Genomic DNA, 19,355 nt, shown 5'->3' with positions numbered 1-19,355 from the left:
CATTTATTGTCTCAGTTCTTTTTGCTAAACTACAGATGAATACTCGTACGAGTATAGGCTCTGCGGCTTGTGGAAACCTGAGTTTATTCTCCACTTTGTGTGGCTGACAAATGTTGAATGACTCGTAAATGAAATGCTAGATCCTGCACCAGAAGAGACCTACTTTTGAACAAAAAGGCAGCCCAAAAGGCAGCCAGAAAGGCGGCCCGCAGGGCGAACTACATGTGAAACGAAGTGCCAAAGGGTTACTAAAGGGCCACGCGTACAATTTATTGTTTGAATAATTCATTTTCATTCGCAGTATCAATCAATTGATTTATTCTGGTTAAACGATAAATGAAATTATTTATTCTGGCTAGGGTTTGACGCTCGATGTTCCATGCCCCCCCTCCTGGCTGTTAACGTTAAGCATAACGTTAGCTGGCAGTAAAATAATCAAATATTCTGGTTAGCCTTTAACCGAAGCCCTTACCATCGCAGTCAAAGAAACACAGGAATTTCCCCATTTCCCAGTTAGAAGCAAACCTTCACGGACATTCGATTCTGGGCCCAGAGTCGGGCTTCAGTTTCAGTCGCAGCTTCAGCTTCAGCCTCTGCCTCAGCTTCCAACTCTCAAATTAAAGCCAAATCCCAACTCAAAGACAAAGACTTTTGCTAAGGCAAAGACAAAGACCTCTGCGAAGACAAAGACTAGGACTAAAACAAAGACAAGTACTAAGAGAATGACTACGACTGAGACTAAGACAGGGACGAAAGACGAGCCGAGCTCGAGGGCTGCCCATTCTCTCCTGCAACTCTGGCTTTGGGGGGCATTAGGCGGGGCTTAGTGAGTGCTTCCTGAATGGGAGTCGAGAGGATTTATTAGAGCTGAGCGGGAGGGCGTTGAGGCTGTTGCCATAACCACTTAACCCCTCTCACAAAGGGCGAGAGGAGCGGTAGGCATACGACGCATTTACGATTGAGCCAGGGCTAAGCCGCCTCGGCGCCTAAAAAGCGGCGAATGTGCGTGCGAATGGCCTACAATCTATACTGCCACTTTGCACCCTGCCCCCAGCCCCCAGCCCCTGCCCCAGCCCCTTCCCTTTTTCTTCACTTCTCACCCTTTGAGCTGTTTTTCCCCCTTCGTCTTGCGTTCAACCGCAAACTGCTTTTGTTTTATGATGTTTCACTTGCCAGTTGTTGCTCCTCCGCCGCTACTCCCCTCTTCAGCCCTCTCGCCCTCTCGCCCTTTCGCTCTCTGTTGCTGCCTCAGCTGGTTGCATGCAAAGTTCAATCAAAATAAATCAGTTGCCTAGAACATTACAGAGTCCTGGCGAAAGCGGGCAAAGAGGGCGCCGGAGTACGGCTGTTGAAGGATGGATGAGGTTAAGGGTTGGGGGATGTCGAGTAGTGGGGGCCAAGGGTTAGGCTAGGGTACGGGTTAACAGAAGCCTGAGCTGTCGAGCCGTCACGGAACATCCACCGCCCCACGTGCCGCATCCCCACGACATCCTCGTCAAACTCCTCAAGTGCCCAATTAATTTTGGCGTGTGCGAGTCAAACTTCTTGAATCTAATCGCGAAACACACACACAATGGGAAGAAAGACGAATGGCAGCCGCAGGAAAAGAAGATGCAAGAGAACGAATAGAGAAGACAGGGAGGCCTAGGAGATATGATGATGAGGCAAAGAACACATAACTGCCGCTTCCAATACTCAAAGAATAAGGAAGTATAAAGATCTGATGAGGGAAAGTCCGAAAGGCAATGAAGAAGGATAGGAATGTGCAGTGCAGGGCACTTCTATATTGGCCTTCATTTGGCCAATTCTGGCTAAGGGATTGCCATGTTCATGGCTCAACCGATGGCTCAATCATTCAATTAGGATACTTCCATCATTGCTGTCGGGCTCAAGTCTGGCGACAAATGTATTACATTATCGATCTGACCTTTGGGCTAACTGTCGGTTAAACTGTTCAAAAGTTCCATCCCAATCAAACACTTGGCACTGGCCTTGTATCCGAGTATTCTATGCGAAACAGTCTTAGTTGAAGTTGAAGTGTGTCTACAATATAATATTTTCAGATGAAATACTCGTAATTAGGCACCGCCAGGTGCAACACAAGTCTATTGCAGACTGCAGAGGATGCCACAGCCACAGCGAAAGCCCCGGCCACAGCCAGAGTCTATTGAACAAAAAAGTTTTTAATGAGTTCGTTGCCGGCGGAATCGGAGGCGAATGGTGGGGATCGATGGGGCGGTGCAGTGTGGTGCAGGGATTGAATAATTCAAAATTTGCATTTGAAACAATATTCTCCCTATCGGTGTGTGTGTGTGTGTCTGTGCGTGCGTGCGAATGTGTCTATTTCTACTACCCGCTCCCGCTTCCACTCCATCGTGGCTCTTTGTTATTTTTGTATAGCTTTGACTTTGGTTTCGATTTAGAATTGCAAATTGGGTCAACATTTTTTCTTGTTTCAGCTGCTGCTTTAGCTGCTACCCGTACTTCTACACGTACTTAATGTGCCACTGTGCCCCCCGCTGCGGCCATCATTTTTCCTTTATTGCTTACGCTTCTCTTTGGTCCTTCGACTCTTCATAGAGACGACCTGTTCTCCGGGTAAGTCTTTATTCGGCTTGAGCTTTTCTTCTGTTTTGAGGGATTATTCCTTGCCAGCTGCACATTCCTCTGGTTTATCTCATCGTGCTTTTCTGTTTCATTTGTATGTGGTTTATCGTGGGGCTCTTCTCCACCATCGTATCCCGCCCATCCCCTGCGTCTCCGTCTTTCTTCGACTGTTTCATTTTTGACGGCGCCAACTCGTCGTGTGAGCAATTTCCCATTTTCTAGTTTTGGCTTTGAAGTACGAGTACGCTTATGTAAGCACCACTGGAGTTGTTCAGTTCTGTTTGGTTCTTGGCTAAAATATTAATTAACTGGGCCCCCAGATGCAGCGCTCCTCCTCCACCTTCACGCTTTTAGGCCTCCCTTCTGCCTTCCGCCTACTGCTTCCTCCTGCTGCAAGCTCTTTAGGCCTCTCTGCAGCTCCTTCTCCTCGTCTCTTCTCTTCGGCTCGAGGCTGCAGCTTGGAGTGGATTGGAGTGGCGCCCCAAAGGCAAATTATGTTGTCTGTGTCTGTGTCTCCAACTGTGCCTGTGTCTGTGTCTGCAGCTGTGACTGTATCTGTGTCCGTTTACCGTTTGCCAGTGCATTAATTAAGGTAAACAACCAAACACAGACACACTTTTCCACAGGGACAGTGGGCGGAGATCGGGCTGACTGCCAGTGAGAATAAGAATGAGAATGAGAACGAGAGGCAGAGGCAGAGGAGAAAGCTGAGCTCTTCTAGCTGATGGTTGTTGGTTGATGGCTGATGGGCTCAGCTCCTTGTGGCCCGCTTTGATCCTGGCTCCTTGGTCCTGCTTGAGCGGGCTTTGAGCGGCTTTTAAGCGGGCTTTAACACCTTTCGAACGGCGGTATAGTCTCCGCCATGTGGCACGCACCGTACAAAAAACAGTAAAAAAAATTGACAAAAAAATATGTGAGAGAACCAGCGGGCGAGAATGGAAACTTGGAACACACTCGAACAAACAAAAAACAAACAACAACAACAACAACACCAACAACGGGAATCACGCGCGGCAACGCGGCACGCACCTGCAGCACGACTCTTCCCCTGCATGCCACTTCAGCAGCTCCCCAATCCACACTCCCTACTCTCTTCACCCCATTCTTTCGCTCAGGTGGAGTTACCCCTACTGTGGCAGGCAGCAGGCACAGAGGGGGGACTTTCTCCAAAAAAAAAAAACAAAAAAAAAACGCCAGAAAACGAAACTTTAACTCACTGACTGACGGATAGATTGACTGACTGACAGATAAAAGGACTCACTGAAGGATAGATGATTGACTCAATGACTGACTGACTGAAGGATAGATTGACTAACTGATGGTTGGACTTCATTCGGTAAATGAATGAATGACGGTTGGTTGGTTGGACTCACTGACTGACGGATTGACGGATTGACTGATTGACTGACTGACTGACAGACGACAGTCGCCGCCAAGCGCGGAACGCGGTGCACGAATACGTTGTGACGACGTGACTGCGACTGCGACGACTGAACCGAACAGAACGCCAGAAAGAGTGTCGGAGCCGCAGCTGGAAGACCAGCACCAGAGCCACAACCAGAAACAGAACCAGAACCAGAAACAGAACCAGCACCAGCACCCGAAAGCAGAACCAGAGCCGAACATCGGCCACCGAGCACCGAGCACTGAACGGCAAGCGCCGAGACTTTGACCGAGGCCGAGGCCAGGCCCGAGGCCCCAGCCGAGACCAGGAAAACCCCCCAAAACAAATGAGAACCGAGACACGAGACACGAGAACCGTGAACCGACAACCGAGAGCCGACAAACCGAAGTCGCCGCCGAGGCAAGCACGTGCGATTTGCTGCAGTCGCTCCATTCCTGATGGCTCTGCGGGCTTAGGCTTCAGGAGCTGCTGATGGCTTCAGCGATGGCGATGGCGATGGCGATGGCGATGGCGATGGATTTCCCCAAGCTGCACTCTGACTGCTGACTACAGGCGACTACTGCCTGCTGCCTGCTGCCTGCTGCCTCTGCGTGTTGCGTGCTGTGTCCTGTGTGTACTGTGTGGCAGGTACAACTCCTATGCCTCTTGCTTCCCGCTGCAGCACGCCAAAGCACGACAGTGCGAAAGAGAGAGACGGAGTATGAGGAACTGAGAGGAACTGGGCAAAAGGCAAATAGTTTTAGTGCCACTTGGCACGAAACACAAGCGGCTGAAGCGGGCCCAAACAAAAAAAAAAAAAAAAAAACAAAAAAAAGGGGAAAACAACAGAAAACATAGAGAAAAAAAAATGGAGAAAAAATTAGAGCCAGGCTGAATGAACATGGCTAAGCAGGAGTGGGAGCCAGAGGGGCCGAAGAGGCCGGTGAGGCCGGAGGGACACTGGCGACACTCAGGCCGGCTCGGCCGCTTGGGCACTGAAGCGTGCCCCATGTGGCGTGGCGGGGGGACACACGAAATTCCGTTGGGGCCGGCCTCAGAAGGAATGGAAACGAAAACTAGGTGAAAACTGTAAACGAAACACAACAGAGTGAAAATCGAACCGAATGAAGGGGAAACCACAAAGCCATCCGCTATGACTCCCATTCTCCATCTCTCCTTTTGGCCCACATTAGGGGGGCAAGGTGTGTTCCGTGCAGCATTGTTCCGGGCTGGCCTCCTCCATTATTAATGTGTGCTTTAAAACGCCGCCGGGCTCGTTATGCTCGCTTCCTCTGTTCGACTTTTGTTGATGTTGCTCTTGCCACACGGAATGAGGGCCGGGGACTTGATTATAATAATGCGAATCTATGCCCCGGCACACACACACACGCACGCCACATCGGGGAGCGGAAAGGCGGGAAGGTGGGATGCGTGTCACGTGTGCACTTGAATGCATTGCAGGCAGCAGCCGAGGCTGCTGAAGCTGAATGCGCCAGCACGGCGTATGAGTAATGCAATTATTAATAAATAAACACGACACACACTCAACCAAGGCACGCGAAAGCTGCAGCAACAGACTGAGAGAGGGTGACGAGCGGAGCGGAGCGCAAGAGGAGGTACCAGAGCTTAAGCCCAGAGCTTTAAGCTGATTCTTTGACAAGTTCTCAGGCAAACTGTTTGAAAGCTTCGTCGCAGCTAAAAGTTCCTTCGCGCGAAGCAGGCTGAAAGCTTTATCCGAACTTGTGAGCTTAAGTCGCGGCTCGCAAAAAAGCTCTCAGTAGCTTTTAGTACCTCAACTTAATACTTGTTGAGGGACTTGAAGGTGCTTTTGGGTTTGGATACAGCTTTTGGGCAGAGTATCAGCTGCAAGTGGAGTTGAGCTTATTGCATCCTTCAAGACATCTAGTCTTTGAAAAACATTTAATTACCTACAGATGGATTGGTGGGAGAACTCTGCCAGAGAGAGCTCTCCAAAAATATAAAGCTACCGTACTAATTGGTTTAAGGCATGATATATACATGCGTATAGGTCGGTTCCTACTATTACTCTCGGTGTATTCTAAGCTATATACTACAAAATTGTTCGCAGTGCCCTCTTTCGCTATCTTCTTTACAATTTACCGTTTGTTATTGACCCCTGCCTGTCCCATTGCATAAACATATTCAATATGCTCATATCATGCTGGCATCGGGCTCAGATGCAGTGAGCCAAGATATATGTCATCCCTCCAATAGATCCCTTTATCATAGCTGCAGCCTAAATCGCCATCGTCTCAATGCACACATACTTGTACTTTTCAAACTTTTTCGGCCGCTATACCGCATCAAAAATAAACCCAATGACTAGACCAAACGAAACAACATCGACACCAAATATGTAGCTTGTGAAAAGGGGGAATATTTTCAGGATATACCGGTGACTGCGATTGCAGTGGTGACCAGCTTGGCGAGGTAGCAGGAGGATTTCCGATTTCTCTTCAAAGCGAGCGGGAACGTCAATCGATTTCAATTTTGGTTCCCTAGCACTGATATTCCCTGGGAACTAGGCGTCGAGCCCGAAGGACAGACAGACATAGCTATATCGACTCGGCTATTGCTGCTGATCAAGAAATTTCTCTTTTTGGGAAATGCTTCCCACATCCACCATTGAGCTGATATATTCCCAAACTCTTCGAGTAACGGTCTTCAGCTCAGTCTATTGTTGAACTTCAAGTGTCAAACACCTCGCTCTAGAAATTTAAGTTGTAAAGTTTCTGCAATGCCGAGGAGCCAAACCAGAGCCATTCAGCGAAGGAACACTTCAGCTGGCCAACACCTCGTCCATGTAAGTGGAAGACTCTGCTAAAGACACAACCACTTAACGCTCGTTGGTGCGGCCCCTAAGCGCTTTTGCTCGCAATGTCCTGGGAAGAAACCGTTAACCAATTCGCATTACATTTATTACAAAGCAAGCATTTCCATTCCAAAAGAGTATACAAATCTCAATCAGTATGAACAGTATGTCGCTACGACAAAGGGCTCCTGATTGCAGCCGACACCTGTTGACACGACTGTGGATCGATGCCTCAGCTCCAGAATTTTGACAGAGTTTTTAGTATCGACCAGCAGATTATCATACGCGGAGGTCACCACTTTGGCGACATAAAAATGTTCAATTGTACTGTTAATGCGAAGATCATAAGGGGTCGTATCTACGAGGACGCATTCGAGATGAAAGCCAAGACCCTGCCCGGCTGGTGCAACCGATATTTTCTCGTTCCAATACTGAAGATCACACGGCTGTGAATACAGTAGCATGGACTCCATCGATTGCCGAGGACGCATCGTAGAGGATTACGTGGCGACCACTGGCTCAGCCCTGAAGATGGTCCTTCATATGGCGCGCGACAAGAAGCCGAAGGACCGAGAGTTAATGATGGTTTTCTATCTTTTCATACAGGACTTAACATTTCATGATTTGCAGTCGAAAGAAGCACTGTAGAAAACCGTCGATGGCGAAAGAACCAAGCCTTCAGGTCTCAGCAGCGCACTGCTTGATCACATCTTTGCCAAGTAAAAACTGGACCAAAGATTCAGGTTCGCATATCAACTGCTTGTAACGAAAACGAACCAATCTTTCAGGTTTCAGAGGCGCACTGCTTAATTAGTTGCATGTGAAAAGAAAACGCAGGAAGAATACAGACTCAGCCGTTGAACCGCTTGCAGGATCGTATCAAGGGCCCAATAAACAGAACCTTCACTTTAAAACGATAAACTGTGTGTAGGATAAAGATATTTAGATGCCCGTTTAACTACAACACTTAAAATTAAATTGATTGTGACTCCTTCCTCATAAGCGACGTCTTCATGACATCACCATTGTGTTATGGGGCTGTGTAACCGAGAATCATGAAGATAGTTAGAGCATCAACTTGAATGCTGTACTGTACCCTCCACTGTAATCCCTTCTGTGTGTTTACATTTTGAAGTTCCCTTAAACATATTGCATAGACTTACTTATAAACTTTGAAAGATATGGTTAGACAGGTTTAGAAACAATTTGATACACTTACCTGAGGATGGGAGCACAAAAAGAGAGACATCAGTCATCGATGAGATAATTGCCAAAAGAGAGTTGAGGGGAAAAAGACAGATATAGATTAGCAAATGGTATATATAATATACGGATATACAGTGTATTAAGAAAGAGTTACAGAGATACAAGGTTAAGATAGTAAATGCTAGATACAAGTGCCAAGCAAAGGCTACGAGCGTCGAGTGCGAGTGGCAAATAAGCGAAACAAAGAAGCACGAGAGCAGAGAGATCCCAGATTGCAGATCGGAGATCTGAATAGCTTCCAAATGGCTGAGAAGACTTACGGCTAAATTATGTCAGATTTACACTAATAAGGTTAGCACAGTTCAATTTAAATTTCAGTTGCAGTTGAGATGTACACTGGTTACACACAGAGCAGTTAGTACGATTCGAATCAGTGATTCCGCACACAAACAGAGAGGGGGGTGGGCAGGGGTATAGGGAGCACACACATTACGAGAAAGTTAGAGGGTGGATTGGTAGGCTGGTAGGTTGGCAGGAAGGGGATTGGGGATTGTGGATTGTGGAGGTATGGGATTGCGGGATCCTTCGGCTGTTCACTTACCCGCCGGCAACAAGTATCATCTGCATGTTGGCTCTGGTTCTATATGCGGGTCGAATGAATCCACGTCAATGTATTGATCTGTACGAGTGTGTGTGTACGTGAATATGAAGTGGTGTGAGTGTATCTATGGATGGGATAAATGCAACTGGCTGACTACAATGCCGCCTCCTGGCCTCCTGGCTTCGACGCTTTGGCCCTGGCCGCCTGCAGCTGCATGACGGCCGCTGCCCGGGCCAGAGCACAGCTCAACCCGCCTCCGCCTGACCGTCTCCTGGGCGTCTCTCTGGCTGGGCGCAAGCCCCTGCACAAGCGTTCGTCGATGTTAGCTTTGTTTCACTGTATTTCGAACCGGCACTGGCAGCGATAGCTGCAGCCGCAGCAGAACTTCGGCTCCGTTTTGTGTCTGTGGTCGTTTTTGGTCTTTGTTTGCCGGCAGCTCCATTTGCTGTGCGGCATTTGGTTGTCGATTCGGTTGTCACTTACTGAGGTACGGCAGTTTTTGACATGGTCGATAGACTACCGATATCTATAGGTGAACGAAATTCGATACATATCCATCTCGATATCGCAATGGATATATTGTATATGCATCGATAGCTTAGTCGATACGTTTGGTATGCCCGAAAAGCGGCCAGATGATCTATCGATAATTTAAAGGCTCAAGTTTCGATAGTGCCAAACGTTTCGCTGGTGCTATTGAATCCAATTGGTACTTCGTTATTTAATTTTTTGAATAGCTTGCCAAGCCATGGATCAATTGATAATTATCGATAATATCGAGAATTGTTCAAATGCACGCTTTTCGATCAATGGCAGGGACCACATCGCATATCGACGCCCATGGCACACCTCTCGATCTATCGCTCCTTTAAGGGCTCCCGGGGAAGGGGATCCTCTCTACTTTGGCACCACTGCCCCACTCGGTGGAGCACTCGATTTCATTTCCCCCACACTTTGCACTTTTTCTTTTTGTTTTTTTATGGCTGCGGCTTGCGGTTGATTCGTTTCGTTGTTTGTTTGTTTTTTCATTTGCAATTACATATCAGCGGTTACTGCGGTTGTGCCACATGTTGCTTCTGTGCAACCTTCAGTTGCTGTTGCAACTGTCGAATACGTTTTATTTCCTTATTTACTTGGTTGCTGGCGTTTTTCTTCGTTTTCTTTTTTTCTGTATTGTGTATCACATTTGCGGAAAGCTTTTTGCTGCCGACTTTTTGGGGCACCGAAAAAACAAAGATTAAAGAACGAATTGAATTTCACTGTGAAATGATTAACACATTTGCGGTATATCAAATATAATTTGTTATTGTTGTTGTGTTTCATTCCGATCCGTTGCGTTCCGTTCCGTTCAGTTCCGTTTGATTTCGTTTCGTTTCATTGGCACTTTCGGTCATTCCCCGTCCTCCCCTTCTAACACTTGGGTCGCCAAGGTCGTTGCTTTGGCGGATGCAGGCCGCACAAATATTCTATTCAACTCTCGCTCCCATACCATCCCCAACATACTCTCGCACGGCACACACACGACGCACATCTGTTGTTGTTGTTGTTGTTGCAAGCAGCTGTTTTCGGAGACAGCACGCGTCGCACAAAGTGACGAGTAATCCCGTTGTCAAAATGGAAGAAAAGTTGGGAAGCAGAAAGGAAAATGTACACACGCTGGGCAGCACCGAGCGGGTTGGCGCCACTCGGTCAACTGGTTGGACGCACTGCTCTGTTGGTGGTACTGCCACGGCCACAGCCACAGCCACTGACAGTGCTGTCACTTCGTAGCTGCTTCTTCTTCGTTTCAATTAATTAATTAAACAACAATTTTTCGTTTGTTTTGTATCGCATATAATTACATAGCAAAATATTACGCATACGCCAAGTCGACGCCATAATGCCCTAGAGAAATGCACTCACACACACACACACACAGTCTGTCTGTGAGACAGAGAGAAACACACAGAGAAAGCAAGAGAGAGAGAGAGAGAGAGTCCGAGAATAGCGACAAAGTAATAAAAAAAAATATATATTAAAAAAAACAGAAATATTAATAAATGTAAATAAAACGAGAACATCGCACAGCTGCTTTATTCCGTGTGGAAATGCTGCTGCCGCCGTGGATGGTGCTGCTGTTTCTGGCGCTTCTTCCTCCTGCAGACATGCGCCCCTTGACCACCCCACATACAACCTTCCGCTGTTTTTTCATTAAAGAAATTTGTTTACGTTTGAGCCAGAACCAGAGCCAAAACCGGAAAGCCATTAAACCAGTTAACACACTCCGTACACACACACACACGCACACCCAGCAAGAGAGCAAGATATGTGTCAAACGGTCTCTCTCTCTTAATTTCCATAGAATGGACATATATATTTTATTAAAATTCTTTTATTATCGCTTTATTTTCGGTTTATTTCGGTCTGAAAGAGGAATTTCCCTCGCTTCGCCCATTGCGTATACGTAACGAAAATGCCGCGCGCGCGGTCCAAAATGTAAATTGCAGCCCGTTGTTCCATTTGCCAAAACGTTTCCCCAACACACACACACACATACACACACAGCATGACAGAGAAGGTACTACACAGAGAGAGAGAGAGAGAGAAAGAGAGAGCGATGGCGTGAAGGAAAAAGAAAGAGCACGAGCTAGATGGACAGAGAGAGCTTCGGGAGACGTCGGCATCTCATGGACTTGGGCACGGACACGGACATGGACCCGGCTTTGGCAATGTAACACTGACACACTGACATCGACATGGAAACTCGGCTGGGGTGGCGGTGGGGTAAACAGGGAATATAGAGGACACGATAGGGTAGGTCAATCGCAGTGTGTGCAATGAGTGTTTGTGTCTGTGTCTGTGCGTGTGTGTGTGTTGTGGGTGGGGGGGTACTTCACAGATGGGGCATGGCGTTTGCAGTTGATAGGTTTTCCGACCTCTTCAAAGAGTTGACATTTTTGTGGGTTAAATTAAGTTAGGAAAATGGTTAACCATTAGACGACAGATACGCATATGTGTATTGTATTGCTGAATAGCATTTAGAGATGCACAAAAGGGAGCTCACAGGCAGAGTAATGGATTTTGTTTCCTATTGAATTACAGAATGCAAAAAGCTCTCTTTATGCTTTTTGTATACGATTTAGTCCACAAAAATACAAAGGGACTGCACTCATTATTGCTTGTGGGACTTCACTCTTGTCCCCTAAACAGTCCTCAAATACAATTGATAATGCAGTTGATGGCCTTCCGCCAATAGAGCGGGAGAGATTGCACTGCATTTACATACTGCAATACATATCCATGGAAATATGTGATAGATCTACTATTGATGAGGTTTTGGAAGATTGGAAACAGCTGGCATAAACTTAATTGGAATGCTAAAAACCCCAATAGAATAAGCCAGAGTTCTATGCTAATGAACTTGTTATCAAATCCTTGCTGTTACACGCACAATCGTACAATATATAGATAACAGACTTTTGGGTTACGCGCAGGTCAGCGGCAGACAATCATAGAAGAGGAGGATGTGGCGACGAAGAAGGAGAAGGAAGAGCCGTAACGGAATTGCCGGAAACTCTAAAATGTATCAATTGGCAAAACAACAACAACAATAACAACAACCAAAACAATGGGCAAAGAGACAGAGATGGAGACAACAATAAAGGATAACGGATATCGGTGAACAGCGAACTTCTGCGAATGGTAAACGGTAAACGGCAATCGACTAACGGCAAGCGGTAAACGGTAAACGGTAATGGCACACGACACAAGTCAGTGACAGAAACGGTGACAGGCGACAGGCGACAAGCGACGCGACGCTCCAAGAGGCAAACAACAACGAAAGTGAGCGCAGCGCGGTGGGACAACAATACTACGAGCAGCGGATGATGCGAACAACGAAACGAAACGAACAACAGCAGCAGCAGCAGCCCCAAATCAAAGAAGAAGCAGAAGCACAGCAGAAGCAATCACAAACATTTCTTCGTGTTTCACATTTTGCCAAAACGTTTCCCGTTAGCTCGGAATCTCTGTGTTTTGTGCTGCTGCGATGCTGCTGCGATGCTGCGGGGACTGCTACGGGACTGCTTGAAAAGGCACTGCTTGAAAGAGAGCGAGAGCACGCCACTCTAGACACGTGAGAACAGCGTCAAACACGAGCACTCGCACTAATGGAGCACAGGCGTGCGGCTGGGGTGGGCGGGAGAGGCGCCAAAACGAGAGCGAACACGCACACACGAGTCAGAGCGAGACAGACTGCTGATATGGCTGATGGATGGATTAGGTACTGGCTAAACGAGAGACAGAGAGCGAGACGACGAGTCCAAGAGAATGAGCAAAAGAGAGCGCGGGGCACAACACAGCGTGTGAATGAGTGCGTAAAACGTGCTTACGCTACCGAAACGTTTTATGGGCAGTCCGCCATATATCTCGAATTACGGAAATGGCATTGGTTCGGTGTATTAAGTTTCCCATAAGCGAATGGCCTAATTCGAATGAAGTGTCGCAAAGGGCAAATGTCTGCACTTAGAAAAACAAATCACATTTTAATCTCATTTTAATGTTTGAAATCCCACTCGAGTCGTTGCTTTCGATTTAATCGAGGAGTTTTATTGGGTACTTGTGCCCGAAGCTCTGCTTTCCAAAACTACGGACGAAATCCTATAAACCATAAACACCTTCAACAATTCAGCAACGCATTTCACCGATGCAAAAACTGATCGAATGGAACCTTTCTTTCCTTTCCAGCGGAAGAAGAGTGGTGGACAGCATCAGTGCTATTCAGATGCTGCCTCATTTGGCCAGTACTTGGGCTACGCGTTTCAGAGAGTGTGTGCCGCTGCAGATGCTGGAGAGGGCGGGTTTCGAGGGGTGCTGGGATGGCGGGGAGGCGAGATGCAGAGCACACGAGTAAACGAGAGTGTGTGCCGCCTGGCAGACTCATGAATCGGATTCCATTTCATTCTCTGCCGTACTGCGCCGCCTGCAGAAGCTGCTGTGGCTGATAGCTGGTGGCTGGCTGGCTGGCTGTCTAGCTGCTAGCTGGTGGCTGTTGGCTGGTGCTCTGGCAGCCTGCCTCTGGAGAGGATTTATGTAATTGTTGGATTGTGAATCGAAGAGGAGGAAAATTAAGTTTTAATACGATTTCCCGGCTCGTTCCGCGTCCGCGTGCGGCGTTTATGCAACTGCCAGTCTCGATGGAACATTTTTGCCAGAATAGACCCAGAGACTGCCACGCACACACACACACACAGAGACACACACACATATACATACGGACACAGACACACAGACACCCAGACACAGTTGGACAGAGAGACATATCGATAGCGACAGCATTTGGGTGCAACAAGAACAAGAACAACAAATTGATTACTAAAACGGTAGAAGGACTCCTGGTGGCAGGCAATGCAAATGAATGCAACGAGAATCGAGAATGGGCAATGGGAATGAGAAAAAGGGAAGGCGAAAATGAGAATGAAACTAAAACGTTAAACGTTTCTTTGGCGCCACACCATCCTCCCTCAGCCCCCACCCACCTTGGTACCCCGCGTCGTTGGGCTGCTGCCACCTGTCAGACCCCCCCTTTGCAAACAACTTATGCTTGCCACGTGTTTTTTTTTTTGTGGCAAAAGACGGTACAATCGGGGTACAGAAAGTGGTTCGAATTTCAGTTACTTTTACTTTTATTGTCTGTATGTCTGTCTGCCTGCCTGCCTGTCTGTCTGTCTGTCTGTTGGTTACACAATTTACAGAGACACAGAAGGAGACAGCTAGGAAGAGAGAAGGAAAGAGACAGCAAGAGACGTGTGCATAATTATAGCCAACTGCTGTGCCACATTCCGCCACTGAAAGATATGGCCTGGCCCGTTTAGACCCCGTCTTGAGGCTTAGGCAAAAATGCAAGCCATATCCAAAAGGAGTTGGGCGGATGGGTGGCTGGACAGCTTGGACTGGTGGGTGTGGGTACGGTGTGTGGTGTGGCAAAGCGCGCCAGACAACAAACAGACAACAAATGAGAGGCCAAATCAACTGAGGAACGAGCTGAATCGAAACGGAAGGGGATGACGAACGACAGACAGAGGAATAGGCGCAGTGGGGAGTCCCCATCACACGGACACGGACACGGGTGTAAGTTATAGCGCCTCGAAGAAGCGACGTCTCAAGCAAGGACAAAGATGGGGAAGCTTCACGCAGAAGACGAATAGAAAGTCCTATGGCAGAAAATCAGGAGGTAAATAAAGAGATCGATAGACAAGTATAGTAAACGAACAACGGAACAATAAGATGAGGAATAAAAGAAAGTGGAATGAAAGTAGAAGTGGAAGAAGCACTGAAATGTTTTCATCAATCAGAGAGAAACTTCAACGAAACAAGCAGTTATCGTTTTATCGGCAGGACTTATGGGACTCATCGATAGAAACACGCAAAACGTAAAATACAACCATGTGAATTATATGGGAGAGCAATGTGCTTAATCGATAAATTGATGTGTATATAGACGAGCATTTAACAACAATCTATAGACGATAGTTAGAACAGATTGTAGATAGAAAAGAATATTGTACCAATAGATCAAAATATAGATATATTTTCCTGGATCATGGATTTTCCTACATGGACGAATAGGCAAGCGCAGAGAGGCATACAGAGAGGCGTACATATAAGAAATAGATATATTTGTGAATGGATATTCTCTCTGGATGAATAGATGAGAGAATAAATGCCAGATAGATTCTTATAAATTATTCTAGATTATTATTGCCGGACGGAAGTCAACAAAGTACGATCGTTCTATCTATATAATCTATAGATCACTATTAATATGAATTGATGAAAAGATTTCAATAGTAAAATACCACGCCCCCATATCTTATAGACATTATATATTTTTCTACATTTTTCTACCCTACGGTGTATAAATGAGTCCCAATGACCGCCGAGTTTCGCTCAGTGTATGCCACTCGATGTGACGACTACAACGACTCCCATCCAGGTGGCGACCCCACTTCTTCTGGGGCAAGGAGACGGAGTTGCCGCATTCTCGGAGGCAAGCAAAAGTCGCAGTCGAGTGCCAAACGGTCAATGGAGTTTATTTTCGGCTGGGGTCAGCACACAACGATGTCACACGGGGGAAGTGGAGAGTGGAGAGCGGAAGAGCGGATTGTGGACGTGATTTGCGTATCAATTGATTTTCCCCCAATACACAGAAACCCAAAAAACCAAAAGAGAAATGAATCAGAAATGAAAGCGAGAGAGAGAGAGCAACATTTTGACAGAATTTTGCATAATTGAATGTGCGTTTGTTTTTCCGCTCCTTTCGTTTTCCGGCTTTCGGATTTCGCCTGCCAGTGGATGCATTTTTAATATTTCAATTATATCTGATGCTCTTTTTTGGGGTCAAAATCAGCAAAAAACAAAAGCAGAAATCAATGCGAATGCGAACCGAAGCGAACCGGCATATTTACATTTTATCCAGCTCATCAACGATGGCCCCATAGATGAACATCCTGCTGTGGGGACTTCTCCCGCTGCTCCTTCTGCTGCTGCTCCTGCTGCTGCTGCTAATGCTGATGGTGCAACTCCACTTCACAGAACACAACTCACGTGAAAAAAATGTAGAAAACTTGAACAAAAAGAGCTCGGCAATCCACTGGCCAGCCAGAATGCGTTTTGCACGGCACTGCAGCTGCGGCGGCGGCGGCGGCCATGCTGCGGATGGCCCCAAACACACGAGCACGCACTCACGGATCCCAGGGATTCGGAGAACTGAACCCTGGATATTCAATTCTGGATCGGGCGAGGATCAGGCCGACGATAGCACGGAGAGGCAACCGGAACAATGGACCGGACCACTGCGGCAGGGACGATGGCGATGACAACGACGATGGGGCGAAACTTTGATGCCGCAGGACTTGATTGAGGTCCGCATGGAGCGAGGAGCCAGCAACGCTTCCGCTTTCCGCGCCGAGTGCAACTGCAACGTGGACGGCAGCAACATCAGGCCGCAGAACCGAAAAACTGACAAAACCGAAAACTCAGACAAACCCAGAAAGACCCACAGCCGAAAATGTTGTGCCTGACTGCCGAAAAATGTATGGAAAGGAAAAACAAATGGCAGACAAAAAAGAAAATGTCAGCCAGGCAGGCAGGCAGCAATAGCAGCGGCAGTGGCAGCGGCATCGGCATCGGCAACGCGACACATAAAGGACACAAACAAAAATGTTTGTCGCCACAGCAGCAGCAGCAGCAGCAGCAGTTGTACAGCAACAACACTGAGAGAAGTGCCAGTAAAAATTCCAAAAAATTACAGCAAAAACAAGCCACAAAGAAGGGACAACATCAGGTAGCGAAGCATTGGATACCCTGGCAGATGTCCATGTGTATTTACTAGTACAAAGATTATCCGGTTTATCTTTAGAGGAAGAGAGAGATTCGGAGATGTGTACTTACTCCTTTTGTTGTCTACCTAAAGTCGATCGTACTTTCTCCAAGGGTATGAAGAGAGAGAGAGTGAAAGAAAAGGGCAACGCAGACGCCAGCTATGCGGGCATGGGATGGGGTGGGGGTGGCATCCAACTGGCGAAAGGCGTCGTCGGCTTACGACGCAGCAACAACAATTAGGCAGAGGCGGCACCAAAAACAGCGACGCCAACGATGACTGCAGCAGTGGCAGCAGCTGTTGCAAGTGTTGTTGCCACTGCTTGTTGTTTGCCATTTGGCGTTTGAACAGCAGCAGCAGCAGCAGCAGCCACATCAGCAATTGCAGCCACTCGAGTGCCCAATAGGCCTAGTCCTATATATATGTATATATATACATACATTCGAGTATGGGTGTGTGTGCAAGTCCTACACTTATGGCTGACACTTTGTCATACAAGCCACTTGACAAAAATGTTATTTATACGAAGAGAAGGGCCACAACACACACACACACACACACAGAGAGAGAGCGAGAGAGAAAGCTTGAAAAACTTGAGAAAAACAACGCCAAAGTGCAATATTTGGACTAGAAAATACCTATTTTGTAGATGTATCTGAGGATATCTGGTCCGATCGGAGCCAAGCCCTCTTTAAGGAGGTAAAGTATTAAAGAATTGCGTATTTCTGGCATGCGATACGATAGATGCGGCCACTCCTAATGGCTTTAAGATCCAGGTGTTCATAGTACCCAGAAACACAAGAGGAAATATGGATATGGAGTCTGGCTCTTAGTTTGGCTAAGCTCTCTACAAATATGTATATAATCTATTTACCAATAGACGATACCCCTACCTATATATATAATATCCATTTCCAAGAACCAATCCATTGGACCTTTGTCTGCCACAAGTATCAAGCGGCAAGGGTATCCAGTGCTTCGAGTCCCATGGATCGAAGCCTTTTCTCTTGTTCTATAACCAATAATTTTCTTTCAGTATTTCTGCTGCCGCTGTTGTTGTTTTTGTTGTTTTCCCTTTAGTTGATTTGCTTATTGTTTGCCTTTTGGCTCTATTTTCTCACAAAATAAGGAAAGTGCTTGCCTGAAAACCCAAGCGGAGCCAAATAGGAGAAAAGAAGAAGGCTGCAGAGGAGTGGAGGCGTAAGGGAGTCGTGGAGGCGGTAATGCGTGCTGCCCCACTGGGGAAGTCTCCAACAATTGCTGGTGCTGCTGTCGTTGTCACATTTTTTGGAAGAAGCCAATGACTGTTGTCATATGCGAAATAATAAAAGAAATCAGCGGGCGGCAGGCAGCGGGAGGCAAGTGGGGCATGAAAACTTGGCTTGCGTGATTCCATTGAAAGTTTATGACGGCAAAATAAATGACAGCAGCAACATCAGTCGCAGGGGCAGTGTGTGGCAGTGGCCATAAAAAAAAGATGAACGACAAACTGTCGCTAAATAAATCGCTGCTGACGTCGTCGTCGTCACACACAGACGCCCGCACTGTGGGAAGGGGCAAGTTCTTTCGTAGAACATTTTTGTCGCAGCGCTCAATAAATAAATAAATGCCGGTAGGCCAAAGACAAAGACAAAGCCAAAGCGAAAGACTTTGATTGGGGCAGACGTGCGACTCCAGGTGTCGGCAGGTGGGGACGGGTGGGCCGATGACGTCAGCAGGCAGACGGCGGCAGGCTCATCAGCTGAGCTCTGGGTCCCGGCCTGGCCTAATGGATTCCTGTGGCCTGCAGTCGTCTTTGACTCCGCGCTGCACCGCTCCGACCTTCACACGGGGTAGGGGACGAGCTGGAGAGGGACTTTGGAGGGAAGGCGGCGATGAGCTGGTGGTGCATTCACATTATTCATGCAGCTGCCGCAAGTGGCAGGCAACATCAGCAGTAGCAGCAGCAGCAGCAGCACGTGCAACTTTTACTTTCATTCGCTTTGTGCTCGTTTCGTGCTTCGATTTGCCGGCGAGTTCAAGGTTGTACCTGCCACAGCGCCTGCAGCGGGGGCGAGTGGGGGAATGGGGCATGGGGCATGGGGCAGGGGCTGCGGCTGCGGCTGCGGCTGGAGCAGGGTGTCGACTAATTGCTGGCCCTTGAGCCAAAGTTGTGCCACAAACACTCACACACACACACGCACACACACACAAACTTAAGCGAACAATAGTTTCCATAGCATACTTTTTAGCGCTCGCAAGTTGGTCGCCGGAAAAGGTCCTGCGGCAGACAATTAACGTGGAGAGGGGAACGGGAGGGTCGGCAGGGCACTGTGGCGTGTACTATTTCCATGAAATTATCACAACCAAAGGGAAGTCAAATAAA

General features: G+C 47.5%; 1 protein-coding gene across 16 annotated transcripts in view; it reads right to left on the bottom strand.

Annotated features, from left to right (window-relative positions):
- Sh (Potassium voltage-gated channel protein Shaker) overlaps positions 1-19,355 on the bottom strand; it is a 130,903-nt gene that overhangs the window by 51,048 nt on the left and 60,500 nt on the right. For 2 of the 16 annotated variants that reach the window (XM_033384387.1, XM_033384389.1), the window contains exon 1: positions 3,981-4,122. The exons of 10 other annotated variants lie outside the window; for them this stretch is intronic. Coding sequence is in view for 3 of the 6 variants with exons in the window: in XM_033384395.1 (XP_033240286.1) it covers positions 16,077-16,117 (41 nt within the window). In the remaining 3 variants the exon portion in view is untranslated. Of the gene's footprint in view, positions 1-3,980; positions 4,128-8,631; positions 9,158-9,480; positions 9,820-16,076; positions 16,133-19,355 lie in introns of those variants that run through there. 4 more of the 16 variants (XM_033384396.1, XM_033384397.1, XM_033384395.1 and 1 more) reach the window with 4 other exon arrangements.

The sequence above is a fragment of the Drosophila pseudoobscura genome, chromosome X, assembly GCF_009870125.1.
Source record: "Drosophila pseudoobscura strain MV-25-SWS-2005 chromosome X, UCI_Dpse_MV25, whole genome shotgun sequence".
NCBI classification, from domain to species: domain Eukaryota; kingdom Metazoa; phylum Arthropoda; class Insecta; order Diptera; family Drosophilidae; genus Drosophila; species Drosophila pseudoobscura.
Note: the sequence above shows the minus strand (reverse complement) of the source record. Positions and strands in the feature narration are given on the sequence as shown.